Raw genomic sequence first — 13,714 nt, 5'->3', positions numbered from 1 at the left:
GGACGGCATCATGGGAAACGTCCAAGAATGCTCATCGGCGTATTGAGACGTAACGATACATCCTTATTCTTCTTGGCGCAAGTCTGGCGCAAGTGCATTATTTAACTAACTGAATTTCTCAAAGTAAGCTGTCGCAAAATTCTTAAAGTACGACCTGCACACAACCTACAGACATGAAACGAATATCTGATACTATCGTGTGTCCGACTATCGTATATTCGAATATACGAGAAAACATAATTGTGTTAAGCGGAAACTCAAGCACAAACCCCTTTTCCACCTGCCGTTCTTGGGGTGAGCACGCCACTAAAAATCCCGACCAACTATTGGCTAACAGCTTCGCTGTAAAAAACTGCGCGCCAATTACATTCGACTCTAGTCCATCAACGAGATCGAGTGGCACCAAGACACACTTCAGCCTTCCAGCAGTGACTGTCGCTCCACACGAGGGCTTTGTGCATGCCATCGGCTGATGTTGCCCGTTTGCATTGCTGAACGTACTCATTACAAACTTCTCAGTGAAGCACAGACACGAGAGGTTTGGAAGTTAGAATACATTGCTTATGTGATGCGGTATCGCGCGCCTACATAAGCAACCCTATAAATAAAGAAAAAGCGTTTCTTTTTTTTCGGCCATCTAGCTGTAGACGTCTTGTGTTGTGTCCATGAAAGGCTGTGCAAGGTGGTGTCGATAGTTTGTTGATGGACTCGGTGTCCAAAATAATTAATGCTCAATTTTCGCTCATAAAGTACTCACCTAACAAGAACACTGCGGCTGCACTCTGAAACAGAACTTTCTCTGGAAGTTTCATCGGTGGACATCACTGAAGAAACTTCAATGTCAACATGCTCTGTAAAGGCATGACCATAAAACACATCTGTACACTCGTCTTTGTCGGCATTGCAAATACTTCTGAACGTCGTTTATTGTTTCGAAAATACTTTTAAGAATGGCATAATTGCGGACGAATCTAAACCAAGTGTAGGCAAGTGTGATGTTAGGAGAAAAACGGATAAGCTGCTTCACGAAACTAATTAGGAGTCATCGCCTGGCATCACCACCAAGAAGAAAAGAAACTGCACCCTGGAATCCGGCGTCGACTAACATAATTTTAACAGCGTAATGAAAAGGAGCGAATATCAACTCCTTAGAATCCATGACGCTCAGGCTGAACCGCGCTACCACAAACACATTTAGTCTGTGGATTTAAAGAATGTGTATGGGCCATTGAACTTGTCGGCGAAGTGGACCACAAAATATTTTCCTTTTTCTTTTGCTTTATTGCAATGCAAAGACATGCAGAAAGGCAGGCTCACCAAAAGTGACATGCGCCTGATGTGAGAAGAGGATATAGTTCTCGGGCACTTTATTGATGACGCCGACGGCGAAATTCTCCCCGACAGAATCACAAAAACGGACCTCATAGGTAAGTTGGTCTCGGTATGATGCAAACAACAGACTTGCGAAGGTTCAGAAAGGGCGCTTTGTGATCGTCAGCACCACGTCGAAGTTTTTCCAGCGCCTGCGAAGCATACCATCCGTGGTTGCAGGAGGCCTTGATGCCGTTTGTTGGGTGTTGACTTACAGGCAGCATCGTACGTGAAAGCCCGTCAGCATTTGATCTAACTATCATCAATATAAATCTGGAGAACAATTCGTGCTTCCAACTGCTGTACGCAAGCGTTTACTCATATAGCGGCTATGAACAAATGAATTGCCGATGGACGTGCAAGGTAATTCGCCACTTCGCGCCCGATTTATTCTACCCAAACATTATTTCAAGTGTTCTTATCTACATAAGCTCTATATTTTAAGTTTAAAATTTGGAGGACGCTTAAGCTTCGACATTAAGAGTGGTACGCGAATAGCATCCAAAGATCCCTGACAGCTTCTCACGCTACCCGGCAAACAGAGCGTATGTAACCGCAATGTTTACTGGGAAAGGCTGGTCGCGAACGCTATGCACGTAGGCGGGCTTTCTGGTAGAAACGCGGCCTTTTGAGTGGGCCGCGATGCGGCAGAGACGACCGCCATCTGGAGGTATTGCAAGGAATCGGGCGGGCTTCTCCGTGGCCCCCGAGATGCTCGCGCGCCGGCGCGCGCAAATGGCGGACGCCGTGGCTCGTGTATGTATGGTAGAAACGCTGGAGAAGGGGTTTCTTTGACTTCTCGCGTAACAGAATTACGTTTTCTCGTATTGTCAAAATATAATCCCACGCTATCATGCCTCTAGGTTGTGTGTAAGTCGTACTTTGCGATTTTTCTACGCATTTTAGCTTGAGAAATGCAAGTAGTTCGGTAATTTCTTTGCGCCGCATGGAGAGCTTGGGCATGGGTGCTTCGAAAATCTTATTTGGCAAAGCGACGTTGGAGACCGGATTTTCTGCGTCACGGAGCCCTTAACGCTATCGCTATATCAAATAAAGCTTTGCATAGCACCGGCCCAAGTAGTATTGGATTGTAACAACCTGCGGCCAAAGACAAATAGCGACAGGTAATGCTTCTGCCTTAAGGCCACAGCTGATAAAAAATTGGGTATAGGATAGCATCAGGAGTCATACGACGTTATACTATTCTGGATGACACTCTCGTTTTTCAAGGGGAAAGAACAACGTCCATGTAAGAACTGTTTTCCATGCCCTGATTTGCACCGGAATTTCGCGCACTGGCTTACCACACGACGCCTGCTTGGAGGGCGTGCGATACGGTGTGCGCCGTGTCTAGGTCTCGGGTGAAGAGTCCAGCGGCGAGTCCGTACGTGGTCCTGTTGGCGCGCTCGATGACCTCCTCCGTGGTGCTGAACTTGAAGAGGCTCTGCACGGGGCCGAAGATTTCCTCGCGGGCGATGGTCATGTCGTCGTGCACGTCAGAGAACACCGTGGGCTGGACGAAGTATCCACGGCTGCCGTGGCGCTGCCCTCCGCACTGCAGCCGGGCGCCTTCGCGCTTCCCGGCCTCGACGTAGCCCAGCACGCGCTCCATCTGTTCCTTGCTGACCTGCATAAGGCGAGGGGAAGACCCTTGAAGGAAGCGTGAAGGGAACCTACTTTGGCGGGTTAGCTCCTGAAGTATAATATGGTGCAGCGTCTTGAGAAAACCGTTGCAGCAGCTGTATGCGTCTCCAACGAGGTGAGCTGATCAAAAAGAGTGTCAAAACTTCTTAAAATGCATTCCACACAAGGCCTCATTGAGCTGAAACACGTTCCTTCGATGCCGAGAGTAGAGAGAGCGGATAAATATACATACTAAGGAAAATTGACTATCTGTATTTTTAGAACTCTCAGATTACAGCTGAAATTGATGTCCTAGCGTTTGTATGAGATGAAATTAACAGGACTACTTAGTCATTGATTAGGGTAAGAACTCACGGCCAAATTGGGTGAAATGTTAAAAACAGTTCTTTGTTGCTTCTCCGTTTCAAAAAGCCTGCCTGTGTGGGAATGTAATATAATTTAAACTGCCCTGCATTGCGTCGCAATCATTTGGCACAGTGGCCTGGCATGCGAGCCGAACTCGCGAGATCTGCACTCGCTCGTGGGGTCGATAATAACAATAATAATAATAGTAACAACAACAACAACAACAACAACAACAACAACAACAACAACAACAACAACAACAATAATAATAATAATAATAATAATAATAATAATAATAATAATAATAATAATCTTTATTTCACTCATGAAGTGAGGGAGTGCGGGAAAAAAGCTGACAGGTCAGCTTGACTAGTTCCCAGCTCCTCGGAGCACAAAATAGAAGAAACAGAACACTTTTCTCTTGGCAACATAAGAACCACAAACAAATTGTAATAGTAATGCAGCAATAACTTGTCGATAACAGTGAGAATAAGTAAATATAGAAATAAAAAGCTTGTTCACTGCGTGATAGGCCAATGTTAAAGGAAACGTACAAACATGTAAACACTGCAAGTAAAAAGCGCTACATAATGAAGAAAAAGACGAAATATAAGACAGCACACATTTGTGTAGTATGAAACAGTACATTGGTACATTGCAATGCGTATAGCGTACATGCGCAGAGATGAAAAAACTACATGAAATTCTGTCATGGGAAAGGAGCTATGCCACAGAAGAACAATTTCAGTTTCTGGTTCGATGCTAGCATGTCACTAGCATGTCACTAGCAATCTAAAATTAGTCTAATTACTGAGCTTTTTGCTTCTTCCTTGCCAAGTCATCTTTTTTTGGCTTTTTTGGAATAGACACGATTGCCAGTCACGCCGCTTGGTGCATCCACGTTTTATCTGTAATCCACATCGCTCTTTTCTCTTAAGGGGACGCTAAAGTGAAAAATTATTTCTTCTGCATCAGTAAATTACCGTTCTACAACACCAAAAACACCACTCTTACAACAATAAGACGTCTGGCGAGCCAGAAAAAGCGCAAGAACGAAATACGGGTGGCGACGCCTACTTAAGTTCCCGCACCTGGATGCTGTGACGTCTTGGATTTTGATGGCATCTTCTAGGGCCTACTAATTATATATAGCGGTACAGATTGACTACATTGTGTTCTAAAGGAACCAAATATTAAACATGCCAAGTTTCGGGAACCTTTATTCAGCCAACGCGGCCCAAATGCGAAAACATACTTTGGAATCCCTGACGTCACGCTGACGTACCGGCGCTGGGGTTTCGGCGCGAAATTCAAATACTGATACTTGGACCTTCATTTTCTCAACTAATAATCAAACTACTCTTTTTTTTTCAAATGATTGCCTGTAGGGTTCTCAAACAATGCTTCATTAGTCTAAACTGATTTATTGTTTCGCTTTAGTGTCCCTTTAAGCTGCACCTAACATTTTCGGTTCAATTCCTCGTTGCGCAGTACTTAACTTCCCCTAAGCGCCATTGTTAATCTCCCAGTTTCGGCCCCATAGGCTCGTACTGGTAGAACGCAATGATTATACTTTTTTTTTCTAGGATATCGGTAAGCTGCCGGTTACGACTTGGCAATGTCTGTCCTATGCGCTCCATTCCATCTTTGTTCTTCTGTAAATTTACTTCTCATGATCAAAGTCCCATTTTAAAAGAAGGGGGTAAATGGCTTCAATAAACGTAATCTTGCGGAAATTCTAGATGCTGACTGTCAATCGTGAATTATCGTTTTTCTTTTTGGGCAGGCTATTGGACAGAACATTTGCGTGCTGCGTATTAATATTCAACCTTACTCTTACATTTTCTTGGCTAAGGTCTTTAATCATCGGCTGCAAGTATCTCCAGTGTTCCTAAACAGGACCACGACATCTGCAAAAGGCAGGTTACTGAGATGTTCACCATTCATCCTGACTCCTGATCGTTACCAGTCTAATAACTTAAATACTTCTAAGCATCGAGTGAATAGCATTGGAAAAATTGTATCTGCTTGTCTGAGCTTTTTCCGGACCGGTATTTTCCCGCTTGTATTGTGGAGAAATAAGGTAGCTGTGGAGTGTATATACTGTAAGTATTCGCTAAGATAGTCACGTATATGCTTCCTGTACTCCTTACTACGCAACACCTCCATGACTACTGGTGTGTCTACTGAATCGAAATCTATGAAAGCCACACAGAGAGGCTAATGTGCCTATAGTTTTTCAATTCAACAACGCCTCTCTTCTGGTAGATTTCTATCACGTTGGTATTCTTCCAACTCACTGTACGTTTGAAGCCTTGAGGCATCGTAGGTAACAGATTTCAAGCTTTTCGATTCAGTATGACATACCCTCCATCGTTAATTAAATATCTGGTCAAAATATTACCTTAGTTGTGCTTTAACAAAGTAAACACTTTGCATTCGAGCTTATGGGCCTTCAGACAATAGCTCCACATTATTTAGACAACACTAGAAGTTTAGGAAGAGGTCCTACCTGCGGTCCCTGTTTGGTGGTCTCTTCGAAGGGGTCTCCCAGCACCCGCGCCTGCGCCATCCTGACAGAGGCGGCGACGAACTGCTCGTACACGTCCTCATGCACGAAGGTGCGCGTCGGAGCGCAGCACACTTGGCCCGTGTTCACGAACACGCAATGATGTGCAACGGCCACAGCCAATTTCACTGCATAGACAGCCGTTTGCTTGGCACTCGTCACATCCCCCTGGCATGTTATGAGCACCGCAATTACTGCCGTTCCACCAAGCATTGGCGGCTATCCAACGGACACATTGAATAATGTACTCCCTCCCATTGTTGTTCGTAAAATTTTAAATTATGAGGTTTTACTTGCAAAAACCACTTTCTTGTTCGTAAAATATCACCACTTGTTCTTTTCTTTTTCCTTGTTTTACCTCCGCTTTCACGGAATATCTCCACACAACTCCCTTCATTTTTCTGGTCTAACAGCCACGGCATATACAGAATTGTCTTCCCCGCCCCGCTTCTTTCCACTCTTTCTATCTAAGTTGACGACCAACACTGAAATGGCAAAATTGTTAGAATCCGAACTTTCGCAACGGCCCAGAATCCTGAATATTTTGGCACATCTACCCAAGTGCGACTTATGCTACGAATGGAAAGTATATTAGGTAATAAAAAAATAACTAGGCAGGATTACACGCTCTGGAAGATTATGATTCAAGTGTACGATTAAGAGCTCAATGACTAATTTAGCCTAATGTGTGCAAGCGATAATCTGTATTTCCCACCGCTTTGTTCCTCCGTGCATTCTGCACTCTTTATTTACATAGGCGCTGCAAAAATGCGAATTCTGGGCCGCATGAAATAAGACACTCTCACCACCAAGCGCTCGAGAAGAAATACGGCACTATTACAGCTCTTGCCGAGCGATTGTGGCATTGTTGGCAACGATAGTGCCGATGGAGCAGCGCGTTTGCTTCATCAACGAGATCTAGTGGCGTCCATACGATTCTCGGTAGCGCATACTGCGCGACAAATTCCATTATTTTATACTTCTACGATGAAATTCACATAGTTTCACCAACTCCCACTTTTATTATTTCAACCCTAACTAGCGACTCCACCTGCCACCCATACTCACCAGTCGCAAAAAAAACTTGATTATGTCACCCGCGGTTTGGCGTCGCGTTTACGAATGCCTATTCATTCCTAATAGGAATGAACAATAGTGCTGCGTGTAATTTGTGTGGGTGCGACGTGGCAACACAGCACTTTCTATGCCACTATATGTCCTTCGACGCTCTATGACGGGCTCTGAGAGCTAGTCCTAGCCACTTGGATGACCCACTGCTTCTTGACCTAAGCATTCTTGTACGCACAAGTCTACATGCCCTACTGTACTCATCGAAGGCCACTAGACAGCACGAACGCGTGTTACTGTTAGCGAAAATTTCTCCGCGAGTGTATCCAAACTGACTGCCTCTTTCCGAGTGATAGCTCTACTACTCCAGGTACAAACCCAGAAAACGCGTGGTTCCACGAATGTGATCTCCGAGCCCAGCCAAAATCATTTCCTTCCCGTCTCGCCTCGCGCGCCATCGAGGCGCAAGTCCCGCAACGCCGCTGGCGGTGCTCGTCATCAGGCCAGCGTTCTGAGACGCCAGAGCTGCTCATACCGCTATGCAGCAGCATTTGGTTCACGTGGTGCGTCGCGCCAACTTGTCTCTCCCGCGTATTGTTAGAACACTGAGGCTAAACCTTGCTGTCGCTCTCAGTGCTTCGCCCTTGAGGCGAAACTTCCCACTGATTTTATTCCAGCGAAGCTTGTATTGGCTCACAAGTGCGCTTGTATTGGCTCACAAAGCAGCTTGGGGAAAGGGTGGTTTGATGAATGGACAGCTGCGCCGGCGCCGGAGCGTGAGTCATTAGCTAGGATCCCAGCTGCATAGGCGCGCGCTCACGCCATGCGCGCAACCAATCAGAGGCGTTTGGCTTCCGCCGGGGAGGGAAATGGCAGGAAATGGTTTCGCGTGCGCTACGCCGGCTTCGTTTCCGTTCCCTGCAGTCTCGGAAAACGGATGCGACGGCCACGCGTTGTGCGTTCTCCCGAGAAACGGGCAGCGTTTGCCGAGCGGCGGCGAGAAGTCGCCCGTGAAAGGGCTCGCCGTCGGCGCGCCGATTCAGCCGTTAGAGCCGCCTGAGCCCAGGCAATCCGACAGCAACGAGATCCCGGGCTGAGGGAGCGGAAGGCCGAGCAATGCGGCACCATTACCTGTGAGTTACATAACTGTGACGAAGGTCAGGTGCACGCAAGACAAGCTTAGCTTACGCCTATTTTCCGGTAGGGGAATGGTTGGTCATTTATATTTTTTTACAGCGAAAGCTGTATATGACTAACCTTCCGTAGCTTTTTTCGGCGTCCGGCCCCATAAACGGACTTAGCGGTTTCTAACAAACTCATACACAATCGGTTTCATTGTTTGCTTTGTGTGTGATCACGTACGGGTGCAGCGGGGCAGCGCAGATCTCACAATGCGGAACAGATTAAAGCACTCGCCGCGAAAAATGGCGTGACGTGAACGCTGTCGAAATACATAAGCAGGAGAGGTATCGGCGCTAAAAACAGCTGCTTCATCGATGGGGCGGACACGTATAATTCGTACACCCGAAGAACAAGATGCGTACGAGGAGCGACGGAGGGAACAGCAAGGAGACCGTAACCGGCGCCGGCGTGAACCGACCACCGACGAAGAACGTTCCCGCGATGTTGAACGAACAAAGGACAACCATTCTACTCAGTGAATATGGAATGGCAGCGAATTTCGTTTGAGAGCTTTGACTGTCGTCAGCTTTCTCTGCCATTCCATCTTCATAGAGTGGAATGTTTGTCATTTTTTATCATCTTTCGTTTTTCTTCTATATCTTCCCGCCCTTCCCCAAGTGCAGGGTAGCCAACCGAAAGCGTCCTTTGGTTAATGTTCCTGCCTTGCACTTTTCATCTCTCTCTACCTTGCTCTTGCACAAGAAATGGGCGAAACACTTAAAAATCAGTTGTACGATCCTCCATAAACACCGCTAACGTAACATTGTCAAACTTTTTTTTTTCTTTTTTGCGCAGGAATTCACATCAGGCGAAGTTAACATGCTTTGAGGGGAAGCGTAAGTTTGGGGCGGACTCCAATTTTCGTATTCAAATATATGTAAAAACCAGAAATGCTCATATGTGACACCTGTTGGACCCATTCGAATGAATTTTGTTGCATTTTTGAGAGAATGTTAAATCACTGCAACTGTAAAAAAGGCCAAGGTCGTGATTTGGGTGAATTTCTTGTGCATTACTAATATCGTTTTTGTGCTAGAAGACGCGGGGAAAGCAAGGGGGGCCAAGCCCCGTCCCCGCCTTTCCCTTTTCATCTCTCTCTCTCGCGCGCTCAGGACGCGATTTATATGGCCTGTACGCCCATTTCTTTGTCCTCGTCTTCTATCGAAAGAACCATTTTTGTGATGTAAAAAAACGAGAACTTTGATTAAGTACCTCATACCCTTTTTAACGTAAATTGCCAGAAATTAGTAAGTAAAAAATTCAGGCACGAAGTTTACAGCTCCGTAATTCTGCATCAGAATCAGATGTCGCAGTTTGTAATGAACTGCATTTGTTAGAACAAATAAAGCGGACAAATTTTACTGCTTGTATGAAATGGTTACAATTCTTGCGACGGTAGAACAAATAACCCGGACAAATTTTACTACTCACGTGAAATGGTTACAATATTTGTGATGGTTTCGCCGAGGTCAATGTCATATATTAGTATATTTGATAGCGGTGCGTAATACATCAGTTTTGTCTGGTGTAACTATCTGAATAGGTGCACGTTGCATAATTGTGATACCTCTACTTATTATTCACTTTTTGTAATTTTCCAATCTGGTAATATTCAACAATTCTATAAAGGCATTGCTGGACTAAAAAAAAAAAATATGCTTCCTGTAGTCACTAGATTGTAACTTTATTTCGAGTACAAGAAATCGCACCAAATACGCCGCAGTAGATGCCGAGCAACATCGTTGTTCGTATTAATTTGTATAGGGGTTCCCAGAGTAAAGCTTAAAGAAATGCTTCGTTTTCTCGTTAGACATGGAAAACTTGAAGCCAGTGAGATATAGAAAAGTAAGGGCGCGTTCATGGAACACTGAGCACATCGACCAAAGGCTGCATACTTACGGTCAGCGTCAGGAAATATTATCAGAGGACTTTTTCCACCAAGCTCCAGGGATACCCGCTTGCAGTTCGTGTCGCCAGAAGCTTTCAGTATCATTCGGCCAACCTGAAAGGTTACAAGGAAACCAAACATTGTGCGAGGTCATGCGTGAGACCGTTACTGCTGCAACAGTTGATTGTGGCAAAGCGCTTGATATGCTTATTCACAAGTTGTTCCTACAGAAAAAAACATGTGGCTTGAAGAAACACAACGACAGCCCCTGAAGCATGCAGCGATTTTTTTGTTCATAACTACTAGATAGCTGAAACTAATGAGTGGCATACTGCGTTCTGACGTTTCGGTTCCTTGCGTTACGAAAATAATTTCAGGTACTGTGCATCTCTACACCGAAGAAACGCGATAAATTCAATCTCACAAGTAGGAACCAATCACCTACGCATAAAGCAAGACCTTTCCATGAGACGCGGAATAATATTTCGTAGCCCTGAGCCTACACACCACTCAGTTGGGAAAGTCTGGAGCAGAAAGTATTCTTACGGATCAATTTCCGCTGAGCTTTGCCTCTTTATGGAAATCGACACTAGCTCATATATAAGAATACCGTGATCAGCTGACAGTGATACCTAGGAACCGAGAGGCCGAGAGTAACTCAAGGAGAGCACGACTGCTTCATAGCCTGGCTCGCACAAAGGCGCTGTACCTGTGTTGATCCAGTGAAAGCGATCTTGTCGACATCCGGGTGGTTGGAGAGGGCAGCACCGGCAGTCTTCCCGAATCCTGGCACCACGTTTACGACGCCCGGGGGAAACCCGGCGTCGCGCACCAGGCTGGCCGCGTACAGCGCCGTCAACGGCGTCTGCTCGGCCGGCTTCACGACGACCGTGTTTCCCGTGCACAGGGCAGAGCCGATCTTCCAGCAGAACATCACCATAGGTGCGTTCCACTGCGAGCAGCCGTTTTCAACTTATTGGCGTTATGCGTACGCACAATGTGGACCCCGAAAATTCCTAGAAAACTTCGCTCGGGACATATGTGACGTATTGGTTATTGACACATATCGTCTTGCATGAGCCGAATAATTTATCTAAAGCACCAAATTAGTAGCTTGGTCCTTCTTTTTTTTAGATTTTACCGTACTAACGTTTGGTGCTATTGAACAAGAAGACATTACTTCTCTCATCAGCTTACCTAACCACTACTAGATTCACGAGAGATGCAATTGCTCTAGATTTTATGAATCCAGCGACAGCAAATTTTTCAGAATATCGACACCTCCTATTCGCTTGGAACAGAAATTCCTTTCACACCAGAAAGACTGAAGTAATTTTTACACAGTTACGCTGTCGAACACGATTATTAAACGTTTATCGTCACAGGGCTGATCTGACACCCTCTCCTCTGTGCCCATTATGTACAGTAGATGATACCATAGATATTTTTTTCTTATTCTGCCGCCGTTTTCCTTCTTTAACGAAAACCATTTTAGAACCAACGTTCACGCAACTTGGTTGGCACATGGGTTCGCAGATGACACTTTTTACCAGTTTTTTCGATACCAACAGCTTCCTAATACCATCCACATCTTAGCCAATCCCCCGCAGTGGGTACGCGCCATCGAAGGAAGATATCCTATCCTATTCTGCTACAGTTCAGTTGTAAAACAAAATACGTAGAGAGCATGACCTCTTACCGGAATAATTTGTCCGACAACTCCGACGGGTTCACGCCTCGTATAAGCAAAAATTTGACCATCTGAAAGAAAAAAGTGAGAAACAAATAATTCTGATTTTTATTGACGAATCATATTTGCTGTGTAGTCTGTTGTTTAGTTTAGGTGCACACCCGTTCTCCCCCTCACATATGAAAGGCGACATGACGCACGCGCCAATTTTCTCAAACAGTTGGTGTCGGCGGGACAAAAACAGATACATAAAGAACTAAGCCAAGGAGATCACCCCGACGCAAGTCCGGTTTGCTACTCTGCATTGGGGAAGGGGATATAGAGACTAAAGAAGAGGGGGCGAAACAGCACCAGTGTAGTCAACGCGGTGAGGTGGGCTATTATTTGCTGGAGCTCGCAGTCATGTTTGCCACGGCGACTAAATAAGCACTCACAGAGAAAGAGGCAAGTGTGCTGGGCGGGCACTGGACATCAACTAACTTTATTACGCAATTACACACATACATAAATATACAAGCGCGCAAGCGCAAACACTAATCTAGCTGGGGTGCGAGCGCAAGTATCACCAATAATTTTCGTATTCTACAGACACAAAAGGCTCATAAAAATTATGCTCAGAATCTCCTGCGGGATCGAGTTATTTAAGTTATGCGTCCGCATTTGCTACTAGCTAATCACCTGCTATTTCGTCGTCTCAAGCTGCTTTGTTTGGTATAATTGCGAGAAACAGCGCGAAAGATTCGCGAAACGTAGAAGCGCGGTTGCAACGCCGAAATTTTAACTGAGGCTAGCATAAAACGACGAAGAGATCAGTAGTAGCAATGTTCACTCATGTTATATCATGGTGCGTTTGGATGATGCCGCTGCTACGTGGAAGATGAGCACTGGCCGATGAGTGTTGTACGAGACGTAATTGAAGAGCGTCACGTTTGGTAGACTTCGAACGCAGACGTGGTCGATGACGCTGCCTCTCTCGATGCGAACCATTATCAACCGGAACCAAACGTACTCCGGTTGCTGCTATGTTACGGCCGCGCGGGCATTATATATCTTTAAAGCGATCTACGATGGAGACAGAGTACGCGGAGAGCTGATAGCTTCGTGTGCGCTATGTTCTTGCCGCTTGGTTGACATTGAAGCGAGAGGCAGCACGAAGGTTCATTTGTTCGCTGCTGCAGTGCCGATCTTCAAAGTGATCGTCTTACGCGACAGACGGACGGGTTTCCTCGTTGGGCGCGCATAGAAACGCTTATGCATTTAAAAAGCAAGTAAGACTATCACCACTACGCGTGTGCTAAGCTTTCCTACAGGTTCTCGAGCTATATTTATGATATTGGTCTGGCATTTTGCGCAGCTCTTAGGCGCCCGTTCCTGCGGCGAGCGTCCACGTTGTCCCTTGCAACTGAGCGAAAGAGATGAAAGAAGCGAGCGCGAGGAGGAAAACGGAGGAGGAGACTATGGCGAAAGAGTGAATAGGAGAGCATAGTGCCGCATGAGACTACGGGACGGAGCCATATAGTATTTGTAATCTGACTGTTAAAAATTAAGTTATGGGGTTTTACGTGCGAAAACCACTTTCTGATTGTGAGACACGCCGTAGTGGAAGACTCCGGAAATTTGGACCACCTGGGGTTCTTTAACGCGCACCTGAATTTAAGTACACGGGTGTTTTCGCGTTTCGCCCCCACCGAACTGTGGCCGCCGTGGCCGTAATTCGATCCCGCGACCTCGTGCTTAGCTGCCGTACATGTACATGCGTGACGCAAATCCTGTAGAACTTTCTGGAGGCCACGCAAGCACCAGCGATTACACTGAAACCTTTGACGAGTCATGTATAATGCCGACGCGCTTGACCCGCAGTTCAGATGTTCGACGATTGCCAACTCTGTCGCCGCTATCGTTGTGCTTGAGGGTTACTTGTTTTGCAACGCTTCGCTCCGTTTGCAACGTGCCGCAC

At 45.9% G+C, this 13,714-nt stretch overlaps 1 protein-coding gene across 5 annotated transcripts in view; it reads right to left on the bottom strand.

Annotated features, from left to right (window-relative positions):
• Positions 1-13,714, bottom strand: part of LOC126545188 (aldehyde dehydrogenase 1A1-like) — a 59,796-nt gene that overhangs the window by 16,024 nt on the left and 30,058 nt on the right. For all 5 annotated transcript variants that reach the window (XM_055078289.2, XM_055078288.2, XM_072285085.1 and 2 more), the window contains 5 exons: positions 11,767-11,828; positions 10,777-11,019; positions 10,079-10,181; positions 5,873-6,057; positions 2,676-2,998 (listed from right to left, as the gene is read on the bottom strand). In XM_055078289.2, the coding sequence (XP_054934264.2) occupies positions 2,676-2,998; positions 5,873-6,057; positions 10,079-10,181; positions 10,777-11,019; positions 11,767-11,828 (916 nt within the window). The remainder of the gene's footprint in view (positions 1-2,675; positions 2,999-5,872; positions 6,058-10,078; positions 10,182-10,776; positions 11,020-11,766; positions 11,829-13,714) is intronic.

The sequence above is a fragment of the Dermacentor andersoni genome, chromosome 10, assembly GCF_023375885.2.
Source record: "Dermacentor andersoni chromosome 10, qqDerAnde1_hic_scaffold, whole genome shotgun sequence".
NCBI lineage: Eukaryota > Metazoa > Arthropoda > Arachnida > Ixodida > Ixodidae > Dermacentor > Dermacentor andersoni.
This window is presented reverse-complemented; position numbering and strand designations above follow the sequence as displayed.